The following is a 25,162-nucleotide window of genomic DNA, read 5'->3' on the forward strand; positions in this document are numbered from 1 at the left end:
GGGAGGGTGACTCCACCACCTCGTTGGGCAGCCTGATCAGCCTTTCTGTGAAGAAATTATTCCTGGTGACATCCATGGCAGGCAAGGCTGATGGAAATTAAAGGAAACTGAGGCTATTTTTCCTAGGCTCTATAGAACAGCATACTGTTGCTTCTCTCCCATATGCTGAGCCTGGATTTATTGCATTATTCCTCCAATTTGGATGCCGGCATCTGATTAGCTGTTCTAACAACACTTGCTCTGTAATTATTTCAAGAGGTAATTCCATTGAGAGTAGCAGACCAGCTGTGCTAATTACAAATCTGGAAATGGTGGTACTTCCTAAACAAGTCCCAGTGGTGTGTCTGAACCTAAAAAGTACACACCATTGCATGGAATTGTTTTATTTCATATAGACATTTTCCTCTGATGCTTGAAAACCTTACTAAAATTTTGGAAATAAAATATGGGTGTTGGGAGAGATTGTTAGTGCACATTGGGACTGTGACATGATAGACTTGGAAGCTGCTTTGAAGGGAGGGAAGGGAAGAATATTAATTAACATGATAGACTCCCATAGGTTATTTTATGCTATACATTTCCCTCTATGTCAGTCTGAGAGAAGGCATGGTTAACAGCATGTTTGTGTATCTAAAATTTGAAATGGAGGAAATTCAAAGTAATTTAATTTTTACAGCTCTGAACAGAGTTCACCCTTAGTTTTTCATTAAACAGTTGCTGAGAGGAGTAAAACCTCATTCATGCAGCAATGAATGGACCTGGTATTTTGAATCTTGTTAATGCACAGGAGAAACTAGCAAAGGAAACCATCTAGAAATAAAGGGTCAGAATTTACAGCAAGTGCTTTCTGCCTTGCAGGTAGCTGGATGGGAGAGATGAGCAACAAGTTACTTGTGGGTTTTTGCATGTCTGGCAGGTTCTTTGCCAGGGTTTCAGGTAGAAAATGGTCTCGCTCTCTCTCTGCCCATACACCTGCTGCTGTAGGAAATCCCTCATCTCATGCCTAGGCATGACTCAGCTAGTAAACCAAATGCTCATTCCTTTGAGCCAGCACAGTTTGTGTCAGGTGAGAAAGTGCGTAGGACTTTTATTTTTCTGCATTTGTGTGCACATCCAAAGCCATGTTCTCTAAACCATGAGAGCTCAAGGAAGATCTGATTGCCCATATTGAAACTGGGTGACCTCTCTGTCTTGATCTCTGATTTGACAAAACTTCATTTGTAGCAAGAGCTACAAGATCTGAGCCTTTCTGGAAAACCAAAGTGCATATGGCGTTTCCTGTGACTAATTCTAGAAGTTGGCTGTGATACCCTGTATGAGATTTTTTTTTTTAATTCCTCTCCGTTTCTTGTCATGTAGGTTCACAAGACTGATGTTACAGTTATTGTGTTTTTCATCATGCCAGCAAAGACCAACAATTTCAATGTGGAAACCTTGAAAGGACAAGCAGTCCGGAAGCAGCTCTGGTAATTGGCATTCCCACCCTGGTACAGTCTGATGTGGATTCATGCAAAAGTCTCAGCTGGAGAATAATGCTCCTTCTTTTACCCAAAACTGAGGATTGTGGTTAACTAGAATGTATTTCAGGGATGAAAGAGATGAGAAAGATAAATAAGGTCAAATATTTCTGCTTTTAGCTTCTTTTTTTTTTTTCCAAAGTTATTTTTAGTTAACTTGGCTTGCCATTCTATTAGCAAGTAGTGTTTGTTTTGCAGCAACAAAGTCAAGTGCTCCAGAAAATCCAGTGTTCTGGATGTCTTCTGGCTGTTTCTGGTACTCCCTTTGGTCATGCCATATAGCTTCCACAAAATAAAGACTGCCTGCTCATTTTTCACAGTGAGCTTCTCTGTGGGAAAAAGAAATCAATTACACATCCTCTTTTATTTAGAAATATGGAAATTGTACTGTGTGACCCAGAAGATCAGCAGTTGATAACAGTTGTTTATAATTTTCTATATGGACTACAACAAGCAGTGGCCATAACCAAGCAGTGAAACTTACAGCTATAGAGAGGAAATTGTCACAGCACTACTCATTTTGCAACTTTCCAAACAAAAAGGCAAAGCAGGAGCAGGATTAACCTTCATTTCACTTTAACTGCTATGTGATTCTGTATAGGAAAAACTGCTTTCAGCTGTTCTCTGTGAAAAGCAAAAGACCTTCTGCATCACTGTATGCAGCGTTATCATGGTTATAATCTGAACTCCAGGATAAACCCACCTGCTAGCAGTATTTCATAATAATATCAAATGATTTTTCAGGATGGCACAGAAATTAAAGACAAGAAGAGGTTGGCACTTATAAAAGAATACAGCACTTACAAATGAATAAGTGATGGCTGACTTGGGGTATAAAATCCTTCGTTTCCTCTGCATCTGAAAAAGCAATGTATCCCATCTAGATTAAATTAGAGACATTGTGCATGACAGTCTATGCAAGTATAGTCATGTGGGAACTATGCTGCTGGGGTTTGGATCAGTGTGGCTTGACATTTGACTGCTTTACAGCTCACCCAAATTAAACTCATTCACTCTTGTGTCTATGTGAGCTGGGAGGAAGCACCTAAAAACAGGTATGTGGATTCCCAGCTTGGTAAAGTTTAGGACTTCACTTAACAAGTTTCATCTTAGCCTAAAGTATAATTAGAAATCAGATAGGCAGGAAAGGTTCTGTGAAGTGGAACCTTACTCTCAGTAGATTTATTCCAATTTAGATTGCACTTGCTGTTTTGACAACAGAACTTTCAGCCATGGGCAGAATAATAAAAATTACTCTTTGCATGCAGAACAGTGGTTCACTGGAGTTCTTCCTTAGCTAAAATGTAACATTTTTCTGACACAGGCCTCATTAATAGCTTAAAACTTGGCCTGGACTTTTCAGGAAGTTTGGGGTTTTTTTGGTTTTTTGGGGGTTCTTTTGCAAACTAATTAAGACTACTTTTTAGTCTAACACTTGTTTTCAAAAGTCTTTGAGTTGGGAAAATAAAGCAGAAAATGAAGGGGGAAGCTTGCTTTGGAAATCCCTATTTGTTTTATTCTTATATCTTGCATCTCTCTTCTAGGTCAAGAGAAGTTGGACATCTCTTCCATTACTAATGATCACGTTACAGTACCTAGGGTCGTATATGTGCCCTTTTTTTTCACAGCTGACATGTGGCCTACTGAGCAGAGAAGAGGGTTAGAAGGAGGCCCTAGTAAAGCCTGCCTCTGACTTTTCTTGCACTCATCTGTAGGTGCAGCTCAGAATCTCAGCGCTGCTGGAATCCATCAGCACAACTGCTGGCTGGAGAAAAGAGCTTTGAGAACCAGACCTCTGTCTGCCTCTGCATCCCTGGTTCCATCAGTGTATCAGTTTTATTTCCAACAGCAGGAATCTCTTCTATACTGTCTTTGTCCTGGATTCTCCTGTTTTATGCATATATTTATTTATCTTCCTAGGGACACTGCACAGTCTGTGAAAGAAAAGTTCGGAAGGAAACTCTACAATTCTTTGCTGAAGTGAGTGAATAAGTTGCTTTGCTCTGCCTTGCAAAGCCTCGTGTTCAGGTGGCTTTACTTGTGCTGTTTCTGTGCTTCTGCTCTTTGTGTAAGGAATTTTGCCATCCATAGGAGGGCATGGTAGAAAGATATGGGACCATAAACAAGGTACTTGTTTAACAGGCAAATCAGAGAGAAAAAAATAAAGGTACCAGCAACCTGTGGTGGAAAGAGTTGAAAGAGACACAGGGAATGTCTAAGTAGCACAAAGGCTTGTCCTTTGTCAAAAACAAGCTACTTCATCTTAAAAAGGCACCAGAGTCAACATAAAATGTGTTAGTGATTCAGTCATATCATTTCAGAAGACAGTTGGAAGTGAATGACCCAAAGCACAGGTGAGATGACTGGAACTTCAGTAAAAACAAGCTGTGTCCAGAAAACTGAACAAACCAATTCTTTAGCTTTTTTTGAAAGCTCATTGGCAGATCAGCAAATATATAGTGAGTATATTGGGAGAACACAGTATGGGGAATATAGAAGGGCCATGAAAACAAAGGAAAGGTTCATGTTGATATCAGCAAACTTCAGATCAGACCTCGGTGACCATTTCTTCATTTTCTTTCCAAAAAGGACAATGACTCATTTGGTAAAATTGTGTGTTTCCTTTGCAGAGGAGAAATCCCAGACTTGAACAAGATTCTTGACCGAGATGACATAAGCATTATGAAAAGAGCTATCTTTACTACTCAGGTCAGAAAGTATCTTATTTATATGAACATCTAAACTAAATAATGAATGTGAGAATGTAAAAGGATTGTGTATGGCATATAGCAATATGCATGCATTGGGAAGAAGTTTTCAGCAAATATACTTCTCATCAGTAACATTTAAAATCAGCTCTGATTGTTTTTAATGAGACTGTGACCCAAAAGAATCATTTGGAGAGTCCATGGATAGTCCTTCAGTCCCATGCATGCCTAATTCTTTTATTCTGACCTAAGTGTGAACCTTGAGTTGTTCTGGAGCCTGGATTTTTCCAATTTTATTAAATATGTGAAATCAAACTCTAAGGAGATACAACGTTGACTAAAAATCTTCAAAATTAAATGGTGGGCCCTTCTAAAAGCTAGTACAAATGGGTTTATTTTGAGGTAGATTAAACTTATTCACATCAACGACAAAATCTGCCACTGTCTTCCCTAGGAAGTGGCAACAGGTCTGTTTGCCAAGAGTTTGTCTGATTTATGGATTGCCTTTTCTGTGTTCAGAGACACACTCTGCCTCCAGTGACCACCCACAACATGATTGATGACAGCAACGACCCAATCCTCAACACCATCCGGCGCATCGGGCTGTTCAACAATCGCACAGACCGCGTGAAGGTGCGTCCTGGCCTGTCATTCCAGACACAAAATGGGATTTCTTTGGACATCCTCAGTTTGCATTGCTAGCATGGGGAGTGCAGTTAAATTCTTGACAGGTGGTGGTATTATGCTGCTTTTCCAGGAATAACAGCTTGTCACTGCATAAAGATCCTCAGGTGCTGTTTAGCCAAGCTAATTTCAAGTTAAAAATCTGAGGTTAGGGGATTGTTTTCATTGCTGCCTCCTGCACTGAATGAGGAGCTGCTACTCCTGAAATCAAGAAAGTGCCACAGGTCATTTGCACGCAGATAGAAAACTCTGACATAGATTCGCTTGCTTAAAACCGGACGTCCAAGGTTTGAGCACAGACCTTCCTGGAGTATTGATTCATCTCTTGAGAGCAACACCCTGATACTCAGCATTTGCTGTAAAAGGTTAACCAGGGCTTTGATTCTGAGCAGAAGGAATTCCTGTTCATGCCATGCTTATGTTTACATCACCTGTTGAAACTAAATTTATGCAAATAAATCCTTTCCCTACTTCTACTTTTACCTTGTCAAACCACAGAAATTATCAGCTCCTGCTTTCACAGGTCTTCCAAAGTTTGTTTTGTTTTTTTTCTGGCAATCTCTGCCATTCTAACTATGACTATCTCAACATTTATCTAGTCAAAGTTAAACCTAAAATTGAAAATTCTTCCTCTTCCAAACCTTTTCTTTAAAGTAAGATCCAAGGAATCTCTAACAATTACATATCACTTATTTTCAGTATCTTTTTAACTCATAGCTATGCCTAGAAGTATAGCCATGAGTTTATGAGTAAATGTTTTCTTACACTTCCTAGTTGCTTCTTCCTGGCTTAACATATGAACATTAACTCCAATGAGTTCTGGGATCATGATATGGTAATAATACACAAGATGTAACAAAAAGTAGGAGGGAAGGATGAATTGTGTACAAATGTAGTAAAAAAATTCCTCAGAATTAACTTCTTGAAGGCATTACAGAGCAGATAGGATATAACACAGCAGATATCTCCTGCTTCTCAGCAGATGTCAAGTTTGTAAAAAGCTGTCGTTACCACTGAAAAATTACCTCCTGCATGAGCAGGTTTAATTCTTAATGAGCTGAATAGCATTAAAAAAAATTCTGTAAACTTCAAATTGAAAGTAATTTTGAGAGAGGTATAACATATCCAGGCAGACACAGCAGGCATGTGAAAAATAGCCTCAGCAATTCCAGTGGGATCACTGGGATCAACTAAGCTTGCAAAATGATTTTACAGCCCGTATACTGGTTGAGTACATTCATTTATTTACTCAAGTGAGTAGCATGACAATCTTATTAAGAAGGGATAAAAGCATATCCTGGGCATGGAATAATGGCTGTGGTATGTTCATGCAGGGAAATAAACCCAGAGCAGTTTATACCACTCCCTCGCGTTTCTTCCTCCTGAAGGTGACTGGGCACCGCATACAAGGCATTTCTCAACTAAGCAGTGGGTGTGAGTCAGTAACCCAAAGCCCTGCAGTCATGCAGATGAATTAACTTTGGTCCTTAGAGTTGTCTTTCAGCAAGATTAATTGGTCTAGGCACAGGTTTGTGGTGACAGGGCTATTTCAAAATTCCCTCCATTTTTGGGAGGTCTGTTGAGTACAGTGAACATTCCTTTATTTCCTTTATTTTGGGGAATGCTGTGAAGCTCAGAAGTATTGTGTCTGCCTGAGGCCTCCTCCTAATGAGACATCCCAATAAAATCATAGAATGGTTTGTGTTGGGAGGGACCTTAGAGATCACCTCATTCCAACTCCTGTCATGGGCAGGGACACCTTCCATTATCCGAGGTTGCTCAGTGCCCCGTCCAACCTGGCCTTGGACGCTTCCAGGGCTGGGGCAGCCACAGCTTCTCAGGGTAACCTGTGCTAGGGCCTCCCCATCCTCACAGGGGAAGATTTCTTCCTCATATCCAATCTAAACCTTCTCTCTGTCAGTGTGAACCCATTCCCCCTTGTCCTGTCACTCCAGGACACCTTTGTAAATCCTCTGTACCTTTGTACAACAGACCAAATCTTGCTAAATGCCACAGCCTTAGGCCTAATTCTCAATGCATGTGGGCCTCCTTGATGAAGAAGGATAAAGCTAAATACCTGTCCAGTAAAAAAAGGGTTCATTATCAGTACTATTTCCAGGACAAGAATGCACACAGGCAGGATGCATTGTAGTGTGAGAAGTGGGGTAGATAACAGATGGATGGTCAAAGGACGTGTTGTCTAGACACTTAGAAAAAGACCAGCGTGAATAAGTTGTCTAAGCTTATTGATAATTGAAATATATCATTGATGGTTTTCTTTTACCTCTAACATAAGTTTTGAATATCCAGGTGATCCTACATCCAGAGTTTCTTTCTTCAACGAGCCCCTTGCTGCCCTTGGACTATGAGGAGTTTGTTAGAGGCTGCCACCTTGGTGTATTCCCATCTTACTATGAACCCTGGGGCTACACTCCAGGTAGGAATTCAGTACCCTTGACTCGTGTGGAAAGATGAACACCCATTCTGTTGATCGAGTTAGTTCCTTCTGAAGTGCTGAAAAAACTCCTTAGACTGTTTCCTCTGTCATGCAAAGGTCTTACTGCTGGCAAAATTGTCCCTGCACTGAACTCTTTCCCATACTAATGCGTAATCTTTTGATTTTCTATGGCTTTAGAAAAAGAAATAATGTTTAAAACTTAATTCTTGGTTGAAGGATTTTAAAAGAAGGTGTGCAAGAATGTAAATATTAAAAAAAAAACTATGGCAAGAAATCTCATGCTGCCAGCTGACATAGTTCAGTGGATTTAATTCAAGATAACAAGTTTGAGAGAATTATATAATACCATAGCTAAGTCATTTAACTACATGCAATGGTAGTGAATGTTATTGAATTAACTGGAAATGTCTAAAAATGCAGAGAGCAAATATATTTGGACTTAAAATATTTTCTTTGTCAACAACCATTTATGTCTCCCAGAAACAAAAAGTGCTCTTTTAAAGTATATTTACAATTATTTTATAGACACAGTTTTATTATCATATGAATGAAGGCCATGCAGATGTCTGCACGTTTTTAAGACTAGAGTCTGCATGCTGGTTTAGGTTAGACTTAGGCCCCTTGGCAAAAACTCTTTACAGAGGGTAAGCAGTTATCCTTACTCATGGCTGTCACAGCAAAAACTACAAAAAATGCATAAATTTTCTGATTTTATAAAACTAGTTCCCCATCTACTGTGAATGCAGCCCTGAGTTAATGATGGGGTTTGTTGTTTTGGGGTTTTTTATTTTGATTTGTTGGGGTTTCTTTTTCTTTCTGTAGAGACCTGTTGGCAAGCCATCAAAATTCAAAGTTTGATATGTTCCTGCTCCTAAGTGATTCAGTTTTGTAAAGAGTTGTGAGCAACTAATGAACATAGATGTACATTAGGCTCCAATTTAAAGTCCAGATAGTCCTGACCGTATATTGTGGTTCATTCTTTCAAAACTGCACTCCCGGAAAGTTTTCAGTTTAGCTGCCCTGAAACTCAAACATATGTTTGCAAACACATGGTGAATTTTGTGTTTAAAATTTCTTTTTATATTTTTTCCCATAATCCATAAAAAAACATTATTATAGTTTTCACTTGACATTTTCAGAGCAGCTCTCTTGTTATGGGACTTTCCGTCTGCCTATTTAGGTTTTTTTTCTCTTAAGGTGAAACCTTTGGAGGTGTATTGCCCTGAAACCTTTTTTGCCTGTTTCTTTCTGCAGCTGAGTGTACTGTGATGGGCATTCCCAGTGTAACCACAAACCTCTCTGGATTTGGCTGTTTCATGCAGGAACATGTTGCTGACCCAGCAGCTTATGGTAAAATCTTCAACAGTGTATCAAAGTATCACCTCTGAGTTAGGAAAGCAAAAAGCACAGCAACCATGCTGTTACTCCTCAATTTCGTGTTTGTCTAGGACAAGGGAATTCATTAGGGGAATATATTCAGAGCTCTGAATATCTTGTTAAGTTGGACAAGTGATTTCAGCTTTCATATTTATCCAAACCCTTTCCAGGTTTTTTTTTTTTTTTTGGTCTTGCTTTAACCTTTTGTCTGCTCCAATCCTTCCAAATTCATCACTGCTCATACCAGTCTAGAGTGTCCCAGCACTTCCCTTTAGTGCCTCTGGTTGCATTATGACACTCTGAGACTTCCAAAGAAGCAGGAAAAGTCTGCTTCTCTTAACAGTCTGGGACTTTGAGACCAATGACATGAGCCTCCCCAAACAAACATTAAATTACCATGTATACCTGAGGGAAAAAAAAAAAAGAAAAAAGAAAGAAAGAAAAAAAAAAAAAAAGGAGTCATGGAAATACAAGGAATCTACCTCAAATAATGATCTGCTCAGGAAGGTTTACAAATGGTTCATGACTGGACTGCCAATGCCTGGTATGTAAGGAAATTCTGCACCTTAAGTCGTCCTCTGCCTCAGTAGATCCTCCTTTTAGAGTTGATTGTCCCTGTTTTCCAGCTAGTGCAGTTGTCACTAAATCTGCGGCCTCCCCAAGGTACAGAGCAAGTCACAGCCCTCCCTGTCCTTTCCTCTTTGCTTAGCCGGGGCTAGCTGGGTGCCCCATCTCTGGAAGTGTCCAAGGCCAGGCTGGATATAGCTCTGAGCAGCCTGGGGTAGTGGAAGGTGCCACTGCCCATGTCAGGGAGTTTGAACTGGATGATCTTTAAGGTCCCTTCCAAGCTGAACCATTCTATGGTTCTATGGTTCTGTGAATAGTGAATATTCCCAAACTAGGTCCTCTTTCCAAGTACCTGGGCTTGCTTCCACAGTCAGGCAGTGAAAGCGCCACACTGGTGCCACCTTTGCCTGACCTAGGGGCAAGGGTTAGAGCCTGGTACAAAATATAGATACACCTGCCTGGGTGGACATGTCCTTGAGAAAGATGTCCCTCCAGAAAGACCACAGAAGTGACCACAGGTCACTTGCTCTCCTCTGCCAAAACATAGATGTGAGTTGACACAAATTACTGTGCTGGCCCCAGGGACTTCATTAAGGTAGTTTTGCATTTGTCATGTCCATTAAGGGAGCTGCAAGGTCTGGTATCCTCTTCTTCCCAACACCTGGTGTAAGGAAAGTGGCAAAAATAAAATATTAATCTCAACAATGTAGAGGCAAAGCTTACCTCTGCCCTCTCTCTGCCAAAATTGTCTGTTGAATGATGTATGTGAGTTAGCTGTCTCTATGGAAACGTAGAGAATACTTTCTTGTATTTCTACAGAAAACACAGCCTCTCTCCTACAGCCTGATTCTGGCCATCCACACTTGTGAATTCTACAGCAAGCTAGGAAAGCACTAGATTGATTATGTTTTCTTTAAGAAGTCATTATTTTAAACATTATTGGGGATTAAAAAGATACATCTTTATCCAGAAACTTGAACCCTTTTGGGGTTTGTAAGCCCTTTACATAGCAACAATAGAACTTCTGAGTTTTGAAGAATTTACTGAATTTTAGCCTGAAAAGTAAAGAAAACTAAAGTTTAAAAAAATTGTGTATTCCTCTGCATCTCCCCATTCCATCAGAATGGTAACAAATGTTCCTGTTGTAGCTGCCTTTTAACATTAAAAAGGATATACAGCACATAACATTTGTAAGGCTACATGACAGAAGGTAGATTGGAAGTGTAGGAGGTCAGATCCCACCTTTGTAGTCCCACTCACTTTGGCCTTTCCCGTGTCCCTCAGGGATCTACATCGTGGACAGGAGGTTCCGCTCGCCGGACGAGTCGTGCAACCAGCTGACCCAGTTCCTGTACGGGTTCTGCCAGCAGAACCGGCGCCAGAGGATCATCCAGAGGAACCGCACCGAGCGCCTCTCCGACCTCCTGGACTGGAAATACCTGGGCAGGGTGTGTGGCATAGAGGCATTGAAAATTCTAGGCTCATAGGCCTAGCCCCTCTCAAAGGGGCTGAAGGCAGAGCCTGCTCGTTTCGGTGTAATCCTTCCATGCTCCAGTGGCAAGGAGAGATGGAATAGGTTAGAGCAGAATCCAGTCATGCCACCAAGCTCTTTCTGGTGCTAAACACAATGCAAAAATCTGGTGTTGCTGGCAACACCTACACTAAGGAGGATTTGTGTTCCAAAGTCATCTGGACACTTTCAAAAAATCCTTCCTGTCCTTCATGAAATGTTGCTGGGCCATGTGACTCCTCAACACTCCTTAACTACCTCTGTGCTTTAAATGCAAATGTAATGGTTTTTCATTTGATACAGAAAGCACTACAGTACCACCCACTAAGAGGACAGTAGCAAAGTATTGTTCTCAAGTCCACAGGACTAAAGAAGTGGATGCCCATATATGAGTTTTGTAACTATTTTGGACTTTTCATGCTCTGATACCTGTGTGAGAACCTTAGTATTTATATGGTTCCCAAGACTGCATAAGATATCACAAGCTATTTTTTCCGTGCATGTGCTGCAAACTCAGGAATACAGTGGATCTAAAAATATATTTGTCAAATTCTTAAATACCAGGCATCAGTGAACTCATAAATGTTACTTCTCTGTCACTGTTACACGTGCTTCTGTGCATTCCAAAGTGACTTTGAATGAGTCTAAAATTTATGTGTAATACATATTCACACTTAAAGATGTAAATTTTCCTCATTACAAAACCCCCAGTTCTTTCCTGAGGGATAAAGAATACCTGTCACTCAATAGGAACTACACTGACCAAGACAAGTCCTAGTTTCCATCTTGATACATCTTACAGGCACCTTATTAGCTTCTATTCCGACTTCTTTGGTGTGAATTTGTGATGAATGGCTCATCACTTCACAGTACAAGCAGTGATATCGGCCTGATTCTGCTTATCTGAAAACACATTTAGCCTTTGTTCAGCACCATCCTCATTTTATGTTCCTTTTCCCCCCTTGCTTAAATCTACCCAAGATTTCTATGGCTTGTAATGGCTTCTCTGTTTTGTTGCAGTATTACATGCATGCCAGACACTTGGCCCTCAGCAGAACATTCCCAGTTAAATTTGAGATGGAACCAAGTGCTCCACCAAAGGTAAAGTCTGCTTTTGGAGATGAGTTCATTTTAACTGCTTTACAATGAGAGAGAGGAAGAGTGTGATGGAGAAGAGAGTTAGCAAGTTTGGGTTTAACTAAAGGGAAGTAGGAACTCCTAATTGAAAGCTTAACAATTTATGGACCCAGTCTCCAGTCAGAAGTGTGCTGTTTTGGTCTGGGACAGAGTCAATTTTCCTCACAGCAGCTGGGCTTTGTTTTGGATTTGTACTGAAAGCAGTGTTCATAACACAGGGATGGTTTAATTCTTGCTGAGCAGGGCTTGCACAGAGCCAAGAACTTTTCTGCTCCTCACCCACCCCACCAGCAAGGGTCTGGGGTTGCACAGGGAGTTGAGAGGGGACACAGCCAGGACAGCTGACCCTAACTGGCTAAAGGGGCATTCCAGACCTAATGGCATCATGCTCAGTATATAAAGCTGCAGGAAGAAGGAGGAAAGGGGGATGTTCAGAGTGCTGGTGTTTGTCTTTTCAAGTAAATATTACCTGTGATGAAGCCCTGCTCTTATGGGGACTGCTGAACACCTGCTTGCCCTTGGGAAAAGATTATAACATTATAACTAGAAAACTGTTTTGGATGTTCAGATTGAAGCCTGAATTTCAGTAAGCATGTTCTGACTACAGAGTACAGAAGGATTTTGTGTTGTGTTGATTGTTTTAAGGCTCAGTAAAGATAGTCATGTTTTGCAAAAAGCAATGCTGGAAGGGCAGGATGTTGTTTATGGCACAGGATAACCATCTCTGTCACACAAGTGTGTACTTACTGGCAGGGGAGGACTGAGGGGATCTGGGTTGAGGGAAGCTTAATTTTAGAGTGCAGGGCAGGTCCAGCTTACATCTGATCACTGGCTTCCTCTGGAGTCATGATAGCCTTAAATTGCTGTACAAAACCAATTGAGGAAGTCAGATAATACATTCCACTTGCTTCTCTCCCTACCAGACGGAAGGTTTCAGGTACCCCAGGCCTTCATCAGTGCCACCATCACCCTCTGCCTCCCAGCATTCCAGCCCTCACCACAGCGAAGCTGAGGACGAAGATGAGGATGAGAGATACGACGAGGATGAGGAAGCCGAAAGGGATAGGCAGAACATCAAGTCCCCCTTTTCCATTGGAGCCTTGCCACAAGGGAAAAAGAAGCAGCATGGAGAATACAGGAACTGAACTCGTTGCTCTCACCCTGGCATTGCTCCCCATCCACTCAACAGTTTCTGCTGTAGGCTTGGCAAGCTTTGTGTTAAGGACAGTGTGATATAATTAGGGGAACCTTAAATGTTACTTGAGGTACACTATTGGAAAGCCTAATATTATTTCACCTTGAAAGTAGTTTAAATGACAATTTTTCTGTGCCCCTTCGAGGTAGAAGAGATTTTTCAGACTTAATAAAACTAGAGAATGAGATAATCCCCTCAGGAGCTTATACAAACTGCAGATCATACCTTTGTCTATGGAATCATCTGTATTAATCATAGTCTAGACAAATAGCTACATTTTGGGTATCCCAAAGGAATTCCTGCTTCATTCATGTTTCCCCTTTTCCCCTCTTAAATTAACATGAACTTTAAGCCAGAGCTCAAAAAATTAGAGAAAAGAAGTCTTACTCTGGAGAAATATTGGAAGAGTTAAAAAAGATACACTGAAATGAAAATGGTCTTTCTTTTTCCTGATGCTGTTTATTGTAAGCTTACATAATTTAAAGCACTTTTTTACAGCACACAGAAGTATCTTGATCCAGTGGTTAAACATACTTCCTGTGGAACAATATTAAGTCTTATGCAGTGGGCATTTGAATTTTAGAGACAAATGAAGTCATCTTTCTGAGGTCATTTAGACCCACAATAAACAGCAGACCGTTTATTTTCTGATTCCTCTGGTATGTCTCTTTTATTTTCATGTTGTTTTAGATTCTAAGTTTGTTAACAAACTGATTTGGGAGGAAATTAATGTAACTTGGCTAAAGTGAATGACAAAATTTCCTTGAGTAGCACCTTCTCCTGCAGACAAGAAGCCACAGACTAATGTGACAGCACACAAAGATCAGTAATTTCCATAAGTCCGTGCTCTATTTCACTTCTTCTAGAAGAGACCTAATCCTAACAAATAATGCTAAAAACTTTCAGATATGATTTTGAAAAGCACCTGAGACTTCAAGGTTCTTGGGGAGTAACTGATCCTCACATCAAGAACTAAACATTTCATTTGCCTTACAGAAAGCTTTTAGAAGTGTTTCAGCTCCTAGAGATGCAGAGGGTGCCTGAACGGGCTCTTCAGAAACACATCCTGACATGAAGATGTTAGGAAGGAGATCAATCTCTTGTTTTTCAAGTTTGTGCATCACAAATTTCTCATGCTGCTCAAGAAAAGACATTTCCAGGACTTTATTCAGCCTGTCCTTCAGCAGGTAGGACAATGGAAGCTTTGGAAGTGTTTACCTTCCCTATCAATCCCAGGGGGAGCCTAGATCTCCAACTTTGGTTAGGCTCGTACCTTTCAAACACTTAACCAATGCTTGATGACATGGTTCTGATTATAGGCCATTTAGAGTAAAAGTGACAATGTGCCTATTTGCATTTTTTGCCACCTAAAATCGGTTTTAAAACTGGACTTTCATTCTTGAGCTGATTTGGATGCTTGAAAGAATATTTTCAGAAGTCAGATTCTGGTTTTTATGGTAAAAACTTATTTGGAATTAAAAGGAGTCACTATTTCTTTAGCCGTTTAAAAGGAAATTAAACACAGAGTAATTTTTCATCTAAAAGTGATGAAAGCAAAGATACTGCAAATATTTTCCTTCACACAGTTTACTACGTGGAGAAGAACTGCATTTTGTGTTTCTTCCACAGGGTGCTTCTAATCAGAGTTCCCTTACAGAGTCAAAAGATATAATGGCTGAGAGTCCCAAAGAAAGAACAAATAAAGGGCATATTGATTGAAAGTTGATGTTTTCATAAATAAATTGAGAAATCTGTATTTATTGCTTGTATTTCAAAGCTGTCCTATAGAGCAGGAAAGCTGTGTGTGTTTCAACACGCTCACATGCTGTGAGCACCCTCCTGGTGTTAGAAAGAGCACAACCTCCGAGACAGGACTAATCTGAATCCTCAGATTCAGGTCCTGCAGTGGCCAAAGCGACCTCTGCCCCACGCCTTGGGTTTGTGTTAGTTCTGCCTTTTTTCCAGGATTAATCATTAGTAACTTATCCACAGTAAAACATTTCTGTATGTTGAATTTATAGCATTGGGGGAGTGGCTTCTCATTCAGCCACAGCAACAGATGGCCTAAATTAAATGCTGCACATTCCCAACAGTTACTGCAACCTGCCAAACTTGGTAGCAGCTGTTACATAAGGGATTGTCTTCCAGATGGAAATTACTGGGGTTTCACAAACAGCTCACCAGCGAGGCAGAAGTCTTATTCTCTTTCATGATATTTGTGAAGAATTGTTTCAGCTTGAGACCTATAAATCAGGAACATGCACGAAAATCAGTCAGCTGGGAATAGGGTAAGTACAGTTCCTGTAGCACTGAGACAGGCAGAGGCATATAAATTTCAAGACACTGATAAACTAAAGGACCTATATCCCCTCTACTTTTCACATTTCTAGTGGAAGGTGTCCCAGCCCACATCAGGGCATTTGGAACAGATGATCATTTAGCTCTCTTCCAAACTGCACCATTCTAGGATTATGTTCTCTGATTCTATGCTGTTTTGTCTGAGCACTGACTGACGATCCTGTAAAACATGCTGGAAAATCACTTAGATGCACCTGTGATATTCCAAATATGCTCGAAACAAAGGACGACTAAATTAATGAAAAGATTCCAGTGGATACCACTGGTCTTGAGGGGAAGTTCATCCTATGTTCTGTCATACAACAAGCACTGCTGTTGGAAGATGTATTAGTGCTTAAAAACAAACAAAGCAGGACACTTTGATTTCACCAGTTATGTTCCTCCATGAAGTGATACAGATTATAAACAATGACTGAAGGTGCCTCTAACCCCATGAAACAAATTAATTCCTCTGTTCCTTCGGCTGTGTTTCTTTGTGTTGAGGAAAAGCAACATCATAATTAGTGTGAGTTAGAATTAATTAGCAGCATTATGAGAAAGATCAGGGGAATTTAACATTAAATGATGAAGAGCATGACGAGGATAGAAGGTTAAAAAAATAAAACAGGTGCTTGTACACAGAAATCACGTGGCCACTCTTTAATTACATCAGAACCACAGAGGGCTTTCCAGTAAGACCACAGAACTACATAAATAATACATCCTTATCAGCACAGAATGATAATTAACAGATTTATGCATAATTCCAGTTCTACAGCTCAGAAAGAAAGAACAAAAAATGTACAGTCACAATGCAGTTGTTAATGAGGCCCTGATAATGCAAGATCTGTCCCCAAACTGTCCATTTGTGCTGGGACTTGCTCAGTAGGATTATTCAGAATATTTCTGCAGGAGTGAACTGGAGCAGTAAGTGCTGCTGCCTGTTCTCTGTGCTGACTGATATCTGCCAAAACAAACAAACAAAACAAAAACAAAACCAAAAAAAACAACAACAAAAAACCACAAAAACCACCAAAAAAAACCAAACAAACAAAAACAAACAAACAAAAACCCAACAAAAAATCACCTTTGCAGTCACAGATACCTGAAATGTTTTTATATCTCACTGAATTTACTGACCATCAGCAGCCTACAGGGCGCACCAGTAAAGTGATAGTGGAATCTGTCTTTATCAGAGTTTAAAAAACTTCAATATTCATCTAAGTGGGAGGTGGTAAAATGTTTCCCAATGACAATTGAAAAACTTTTCAATGAAGTGGTTGTCCAAAAAGATGGTTTTAATCATCTTTTCAGGTGAGATGGTACCATGTATTTTAAATTTCAGATGAGATATACAACATGCTCTAAAGAAAGCAGGAACTTTACAGACGCTTTCCTTATCTGAACTAGTACCTTTTAATCCCTTTGCATTCAAAATTTTGCACTGTGAAAACACCTCACCCTTTGGGAACTTCAGTGAGAATGGATGAAACACTCTACTTACACAAGTTATGCTTTCAGGCTCAAAGCTGTACAAATTTTAAAGACATTTTAAATAATTTCACCAATTCAATAGATTGTCTGTCAAGTAGCCAGGGTGATCACTGTTTTCTTCTTCCTCTGTAAGACAAGACACAATGGGGAGCAATAAGTTGTAGAAAAAGGGAAGTTCAGCCAGTCAAAGTTTTCGGCTTCCAGATGTGCCTTAGGCACATATTCAGAGTAGTGTGAGTGCTCAGCTAAGAGAGGCAGCATCTCTAAAAAAAATCATGTCTTCTCTCATTTTTAAATGTAGGATTTTTTTTTGTGTGCTGAAGAGCAAAACTACAAACCATATCCAGAGGGGTAAGTTAACATATGGCCAAAAAAAAAAATTCATGCTAATGAAAATAAAGGACTTGTTCTTCATTTGTGCATTGCCCTCAGTCCAGTCTAAAATCAGCTGATCTGAAAGTGCATGGCTTACCCAGGTTTAACTGGTCATTTCCTACCACAGTGATGGAAATGTTATTCCACACAGTTTTTTTCAAACAAGCTGCAAGTTCTGCTTATCTCTCTCAGACATTTCACCCTTTTTCCTCAGTTGCTGTCCATCTCCCCTGCTACAGCAGCAGAAGTCAGGAAAATACCACTAAAATTTGTAAAAATACACCTTCAGAGGATTTTGTGGGCATACAAATGACACTTTCACTGATTTAACTTTAGAAGTTATCATTTATTTTGTCCAAAGCACTATGCTAATTTTTAATTCTGCCTGTCTCTCTCTCCAAAGTGCCACTGACTTTTTTTTTTGTTTTGGTTCAGAGTTCTGCCAGGGCAGGGAAGAGAGGGCAGAGCACAGAGCCCCAGCTCCATTTCCAAAATATAAAAAGTCTGTGGTAGCTGACGAGGTGGGAGGTTTATGGACAGAGGACATGGAGAGCAAAGGTTTAGGGTCTCAGCCTGGTATTGTGAAACCAACAGCTCCTCTCCAGGGGTTCTTATGGATTCTTTTAAACCTTTGCACCAAATCCAGTGGAGGAATAAATTTTTTCACAAGCAAACAATATTCTGTAGAAAAAGTAACCCAAATAAAGATTTAGGTTGTAAAATTCAATTTAAAAATAGCCATCCCCTTGAATGGAATGAAAACCAGTAAAACATCTGAAGAGAGAATTAAAAGCAGAATATACAAATATTTACCTGCTATCATTATGTGGCTCATGTTGTAATCTGTGTTAATGTACACTCCAATGCAGGGTGCTCTGTTGAACAGTATATCAGTTCAAAACACTTTCAGATTAAGATTTAAAAGACCTTTTAGATTAATTACCAAAATTGCCAGTAAATGAAATACAGAAAAACCACTTTTAAAAAGTCAGAATAAAACAAAACGTGCATTTACCTTCCTGTGCTTTCTGTAAGGAAGTAAGGAACAGTGCAGCAGCTTCAGAAAGAGATAAAGGATTTGTGTTTTGGCTGCGTGTTTCTAGAATGAAAAAATCAGAGATGCATGGTTTGTTAGTTCTTAGGGCATTTCTTTACTTTGTTGCTTTTTTATTATTTCTATTACTAGAGACTCAAAGACAAGAAAATACTGTCTCCTTCACTCTACAACATTGTCTACTCAAAACCAGCAATCAAGAGAGATCACCAATCTTTTTAAAAGGGAGGTTATTTCAAAGTCCCTCAGAAGGCAAAAAGAGCATTTTCCTTTTTTGTAAGTTCCTAACTTTTTACAACATTCTGTTCTCTTGCCTAGTGTGGATTGATGTCGTCTGCTTCTGTTATTTGTCACTTCAGCACAATTAATAGCTTGATTTGACTTTTTTTTTCCAGTTCAAAAAGAAAGTCAAAAGCACTGATGAAAATCCCTCTAAGCACCCAGGTCAGTCTGGAAATTATGTAAATGAAATCACACAGGTGCACCAGAGAGAAAAGCCAGTCTTTATCATGTGCAGATTGGAATGAAGGAACTAAAAAAAGGGGGTTTAGTTGCTTCCTTGGCTATGATTCCAGGAAAACAAATCCCCCCGTTTCCAGAGATTTCTCCCACAACCTGGGGAAGGTGGATGGGCATCACCCCTGCGATGATGGACTCACCAAGCTGCCCTCTGTCATACAAATCCTTCCTCTGGCTCTCATCTGCGATGAAGCGACGTCCCTCTACAAAAGCAGTGGGAGAAGGGTGAAAACAACCTCCCAGTTTGTTGTAATTCCTACTTCATAATCCCTAAAGGACTCTTTTCCTTTTTGTATATGGTTAGGAGCCTTCAATCTCTTTGCTGGACTACAAAGTATTGTCTTTTAAATTGTATTTCTATTTAAACAAAGGAAATAAACCCACCCCAAATCACAAACTAACAAAATAAATCACATTGCTTCCTGTGCATAAGAATGATAAAAAGCTCACCAGGGAAGTAACACAATGTATTATTCAAAGAAGAAAAATTTAAAGGAAGAATTTCAAAAAAAGAACAAAGAAGGTCAAAATCTTCACTTTTATGACTAGAAATAATGTATTAATATCACTAGAACTTTCAGTTATATTTACAGTTGTTTGGAGCTTATATTTATTTTGCATTGCAATTATTTATATTGTCTCTCTTTTGCATTTCTCTCAGGATTATGACCTTCTTTTTTTTCTCTAATTTACAGGGAGTTTTTTTTTCTTCCTCTCTTAATACTTGCCCTCCCTGATGTCTTTTAATTTTAAATCAACAATTCAGAATACAATTTTTCCTATTAATATTTCTTTTAAATTTGATTTTTGGATCAAAATTTCTAAGTGTAGAATCAGTGGGAAGGACCTACAAGGATCATTGAGTCCAGTTTCGAAGTGAATGGCCTGTACAGGGACCAAAGGTGTGACCATGACATAATTAGCACGATGCAATTAGCACATCCTCCCTACAAGCCTCAAAACCTCTACCCCCACAGCATCCTCAGGAACTCCCACTTGTGTGGAACCAAGGAATAATCCAGGGGTGGAGAAAATTATCTCCTCAAAACAGAAAGAGCTCAGGACTTACGTGCACCCTTCAAATAAAGCATGGCCTGAGGAGTCCAGTTTCTCCTTTGGAAATGAGCCTTTATGCCAAAAAAAAAAAAAAAAGAGGGAAAAGAGACATGTCAACATTCCATGCCATCACTAATTAGTGCAAATTAGTGCAAACACTCCACGAGCTCCAGCCTGAGCTCACCTGAGGGGCGCTCCAGGAGCAGGCGATGAAGGATGCTGTGAGGAACAGGGCCAGGGCAGACACTGTGAGTTTATGCAGCCCCTGTGCACAACAGAGAACCACAAGGTGCAGGAAAAGTCTCTCACATCTGCACATCCTCCCAAATTCACATCTAAATGTTCCCAGCTGCTGCCTTGTCCCTGTCTTGCTGCCAAACCTCCTCTTGCTCAGGGGTGTTTCAGTGCACACTGATCTGATCAGAGGATTAATGTTAAATAGAACTTTATTGTTTTTACTCAAATCCATTCCATCCTGGTGAGAACTGCCATCAAGGTGAGCACTTTTTGTGCTCCTATTTACAAGGACATCAGATCCTCCAGAAATAAGGATAATGTACAAACTAACAGGTAAAAGTGATATAAAATCTACCTAGATTTTAACAAATCATAGACAACAAGCAAATGCAGGGGGCTTGTCATTCCAAACAAACAAACACACAAACCAACCAAAAGACAAAATCTCTACTTCCTCAGGTTACAAAAAAAGCAAAAAACGTTTTAAACTGAGCGTCCTATCAATATCAATATTAATCATGATTAACACAAGTCACAAGACAGGTTTTTTTTTTGATTCTTGGAGTTTGTTCACTGATGCAGCACATGCAAATGGAAGCACTGAGCATGAATCCTCTGTGCACAAGTTGCACCTCTGCTTCTTCACACAGACCATGTTGTTATTCATATACTGATAACAGTGATGGGCAGCAGAGCATCTAACTTTATGTTTCACTGTGGTTCATTTCATCCTGGGTTTGAGAGGTTGTGCTATTGGTGTTTTTTAATGCAGTTGTTTAAAATACACATAATATAGCTATATGTACATTTCTTTCAGGTTATTTTTAAGGAATATTTCTTAATCCCCCCCTGCAGTTTCTAATTATTGCACTCACATGGAAATAAAGCATTAATTGCAAAGTAAATGTTTGCTACACACCAAAAAATTCTCACTTACCTTCATACTTATCTTGGTGACTAACCTTCAGTCTTCTTTCCTTGGGGTGATAAGTCACAAGATCTCCTTCCTACATGTCCAGGGGTCCCTTTTTAAATCTTTGAAGTGGAGGTGCCTCCCCTTGCCTGGCAGGGCGGAGGAGTCTGAAGGGATCTCTTGTCAGCCCTGTAGATGGAGAAGCAGAAGGTCTGATGACTCCTGAGCAGCCTTGCAGGAAGTCCTGATTGAAATGATTGAAAGATGGATGGACTTGGAGATGCACCCCATTAACCCGGTGAATACTTCCTGAATACATCAGCACCAGCTCTATGTATTTGCAATGCATCACTTTCCTGCTGGATGATCAATAATCACAGTCAGAGTGGGTATTAATATGGATGGTGAGAATTTACCCAGGATATGGTACTATACATCAGATTAGTATCCATTGTGGGAGCTGGAAAAGCTGGTAAATTACTCGTCAGCATCAAGAAAGAAGTGATTTACCCAGAATCACTAGATTGAGGTTGTTCCTTGTATACATTCAGAGGATGTAGTCTATGGTCTGATTCTCTAATGATCTTTTGCATCTGGTTTTCTTACACACAAATAAAAGTACAAAGCTCAACAACAACAAAGACCAAAAGTACGCAATAAACCCTGAACTCCTAATAGTCAGAAACACTTTTCTGTCTCATGGATTGGCTGGAGTAAAAGGCAAAACATGGGCTTGAATAGGTCAAACAGTGGAGCAATGAACAGAAAAAAGGCAGGGATCAGGGAAGTCATTTCCGTGAGCTACTTCTGGGTGTTTGTTGTGCTCATTGCAGTCATGGTGAGTGGGTTTGGTCCTCAAGTAAACAGTTAATCATGTTTGATGCCTGGCCTTGCTTGCTCTCTAGCCAGGGTTTTCATATCTCCTCCTGCACTTTTTCCTTTGTAAACTTGATAGAAGTGGAAGGAGAAGCAAAGCAAACAGGGAGGCAGAAATTTGCTGATTAGAAGGTTGACCAATGAAAGTTTACTGCAGCAGCCTCACGAACAGGGCCAGCCCATGGTGTGACAAAAATCCAGGTGAGGCCATGAATGTGACAAACACTGGTTCATGGATGTGGAGTCCAAGGAGGAACCTGCAGACAGGCACTGCTGCTGCTCACTCTGAGCTCCTCCCTGGCATTGTATGTCTGTGAACACTGCTCCAAAGCACATTATTAAGTGGAGGTGCAATTCCTGTCCAGCTTTTGGGGGGGTATCACTCTGTTCCCTTCTCATGCCACTCAGAATTGCTCACTGAATATACAGAATTGCCATCAGCTGCAGCTTGTGCTGGGGCAGAGGGAAGAAACCAGAGGGAAGTTCAGGTTTCGGTCTCAAGCATCTCCTGTGGTGGCTGGGAGCTGCTGTTAGAGCTCTATCCTTTTTAAAAGGCCATGCCCTGATGAATCCTAGCCAGCAGAAGGGATTCTACTTGCATCTACTTCACTCTGAAGTTTATTTTCCCTGTTCTTTTCCCTGTGCTCTGACAGATCAGAGACATTTCTTGATGATGCTTAACCCTCAGCCTTAGAAGGGTGCTGTGCATTTCGTCCAGGAGACATTTAACATGCAGAGGCTTGGAAAAGATAAAACTTCTCCCCTGCTCTCTTCTGGAGTAACTTTAGATCTTCCTGTTATGCACAGACCACAGGGCTGGAATCAAAACATACAGCTGAGCCTGTGAAAATTAACCCCTGCCTTTGGGATTGGGCAATGTGAAGTATCTCTTCAGGACAGTTCTCCTCGTGACAGGAAAAGTGAAATGTGTCTGGCATTGAAAATAAACCCTGCTTTTCCTGCCACTGGAATGAGACAAGATAACACTAAAGAAACAGGGGGGGGGACAACCAGCTCAGCCTCTTCTGTTGCAACTGGGGAGAAAAGCAGGAGAATGGGAGGCATGGGGAAAGATGTTACCACAATACAGGAAAATAGCTTCTGTTTTTCTTGTCTTTTGACCATTTTGCAAAATCTGAGCGACTCTGACTTGGTGTTGCGGGAGTGTCAGTCTCCCAAACCTGGCTGTATCCTGAGTCCCACTGAAATTCTTGTAGAGATTGGGGCTTGTTTGAAGCTGCCTGGAGGGCAGCAGGGAGCTGATGTGAGCAGATCAAAATCGGAACTGCCTTGTTGTGGGGACAGGTGGCCACCAGTTCAAGAGCAGAAGCAGGATCTTGACAGCATCATCTTAAATACAATGGTTTCATTGCTGTACTATCAGATGCCTCAGTGCCACCAAGGTGTCTAAAAGTCAGGAGTTTAAGTTACAACCTGTAGCAAGAGACAGTTGACCTGGACCTTACACATCAGGTGAAATGAACCCAATCTCAAATTGCATTTCCATAATGGTTTGGGGCTTGGGGTTTTGGTTTTTTGTGGGGGTTTTTTTGTTTTTGTTTTTTAAATTTTCAAAAGGTATTTATTTTTCCCTTAAATTATCTGTGCCTTTGTGACTCACAGCTCTAAATCAATTTATTTTTACTATGACTAGTGACTCCAAGTTGCTCCAGTTTTCAAACAAGTGTTTTTCAGAACCATCTCCTTGGAAATCTGTAAGGATTTGTCTGAATGCAGAACAAAGAACTCCAGGTTTGTCAATTCTACTTCAGGGATCAAAATTTAAAAGACTCAGCTTCTCCCTTCAAAACTTTTTCTTGCCATGGTTCTATGGCAAGAAGGTGGTCACCTCACCCTTCCCAGAAATCCAACCACTTCCAGGATGGCACATAGCACAGAGTTTATTTGTAAACAGGGACAGGAGGCAAAGTTTTGGGAAGGCATTGCAGCTACTGAGAGTGTTTGCCTTCACAAAAGAACTGTGGCTGTGTGTGGGCACATGTGAGCTCGTACTCTTGGAAGGAAGCAGCCTATAATTGGGTTATGGATCATAACACACTAAAAAACTGTGGCACTTTGGGATGATGAGCTGTGCACCAAACACTCATTGTCAGTGCTGCCATTTCTCAGCTGATTCACCTGGAGGAGGCAGTGGCTCTGGCATGTAATCAATACCCTGAGTGAGAAAAGTAGAGGGAAGCTTGCTATAGCAGCAGGATCCCTTATTAGAAAGAACATAACCTATTCTTGTTCTTCGAGATGATCTAAAGGGCACAGGCTGCATATCCTGATGCTATAAGTGATAAAAAGATAATTTCTGACATTGAAGTTCAGTACTGAGGTGAGGGGGAAATGTTCTCGTGTGCTGGAGTTTTAACCAGTGGGGTCAAACTTACCTCACTGACTTGAGTCACGACCATGCCCTTACCCAAATATTTCCCTGGATATATAGGATACAGTCATTGTGCCCATGTATTTTTAACTGCTGGTAAGGACACCAGTGAGCCATGGCTTGCTCCTGAGAAGAAGGTGCAGCTGTCTTGTGTGTAGGTGGTCAGTGGACATCAGCAAACACTGGTGCTGTCGAGGTATAAATCTCCAGAATTTATGACCTTTGTTTTGTGCTTATTCCCATTTCCTCTCGTTTTTTGGGGGTTTTTTTGTGTGTGTGTGTGGGGGGGGTTGTTTGTTTGGTTTTTTGTTGTTGTTTTGGTTTTGGTTTTGGGGGATTTTTGTGGGGTTTTTTTGTTTTGTTTTGGTTTGGTTTGGTTTGGTTTTTTTGTTTGTTTGTTTGTTCATTTTTTGGTTTTTGTTTTGGTTTTTTTCCTGTTAGTTTGGTAACTCTCTGGGAAATATATCCCACTTCTGTCTGGCACCTGAGCAGCACCTAGCACAGTGTACTTCTGGCTCCTACATGCTGCTCGAGCATCATAATAGGCTGTGAAATGTCACGGCAGATCCTGCAAAGTAGGAAATTACAAAGCATTTTGCATTTCATTTGCACTAAGTTGCATAGTAAGGCAAGCTTTCTACCAGTAGCAAAGTCAAATATAGATTGCCCTGGAAGGATGTTGATTTGTTATCAACTGAGAAACACAGAGAATAGATTACGCAACCCCTTTTTAGGACTCATGGCCCAACTGATCCT

The 25,162-nt window shown here is 40.4% G+C and overlaps 2 protein-coding genes across 2 annotated transcripts in view; one reads left to right on the plus strand and one right to left on the minus strand.

Annotated features, from left to right (window-relative positions):
- Nucleotides 1–13,804, plus strand: part of GYS2 (glycogen synthase 2) — a 40,709-nt gene extending 26,905 nt beyond the window's left edge. The window contains exons 9-17 of the mRNA XM_066183708.1: nt 1,360–1,466; nt 3,438–3,497; nt 4,148–4,226; nt 4,745–4,858; nt 7,220–7,346; nt 8,622–8,717; nt 10,596–10,759; nt 11,842–11,922; nt 12,882–13,804. Coding sequence (XP_066039805.1) covers nt 1,360–1,466; nt 3,438–3,497; nt 4,148–4,226; nt 4,745–4,858; nt 7,220–7,346; nt 8,622–8,717; nt 10,596–10,759; nt 11,842–11,922; nt 12,882–13,103 — 1,050 coding nt within the window. The 3' untranslated portion in view covers nt 13,104–13,804. The remainder of the gene's footprint in view (nt 1–1,359; nt 1,467–3,437; nt 3,498–4,147; nt 4,227–4,744; nt 4,859–7,219; nt 7,347–8,621; nt 8,718–10,595; nt 10,760–11,841; nt 11,923–12,881) is intronic.
- Nucleotides 13,805–16,942: 3,138 nt separating this feature from the next.
- Nucleotides 16,943–24,434, minus strand: SPX (spexin hormone). The gene is made up of 6 exons (XM_066184682.1): nt 24,411–24,434; nt 20,173–20,253; nt 20,002–20,059; nt 19,073–19,135; nt 18,375–18,458; nt 16,943–17,110 (listed from the first exon to the last, which is right to left on the minus strand). The coding sequence occupies exons 1-6, from the start codon at nt 24,432–24,434 to the stop codon at nt 17,052–17,054; spliced, it is 369 nt and encodes a 122-aa protein (XP_066040779.1). The 3' UTR covers nt 16,943–17,051.
- Nucleotides 24,435–25,162: the final 728 nt, after the last annotated feature.

This window comes from Chamaea fasciata, unplaced genomic scaffold (genome assembly GCF_029207755.1).
Source record: "Chamaea fasciata isolate MVZ Bird 193981 ecotype frontalis unplaced genomic scaffold, bChaFas1.0.hap1 SCAF_5, whole genome shotgun sequence".
In the NCBI taxonomy this organism is placed as follows: domain Eukaryota; kingdom Metazoa; phylum Chordata; class Aves; order Passeriformes; family Sylviidae; genus Chamaea; species Chamaea fasciata.

Coding starts and splice junctions, on each gene's coding strand:
- SPX (XM_066184682.1), bottom strand. CDS start 24,434: ATGGTCGTGACTCAAGTCAGTGAG. Junction 20,254..24,410: donor TCGTGACTCAAGTCAGTGAG/GTAAGTTTGACC, acceptor TGTTGTGCACAG/GGGCTGCATAAACTCACAGT. Junction 20,060..20,172: donor GCTCCTGGAGCGCCCCTCAG/GTGAGCTCAGGC, acceptor TTTGGCATAAAG/GCTCATTTCCAAAGGAGAAA.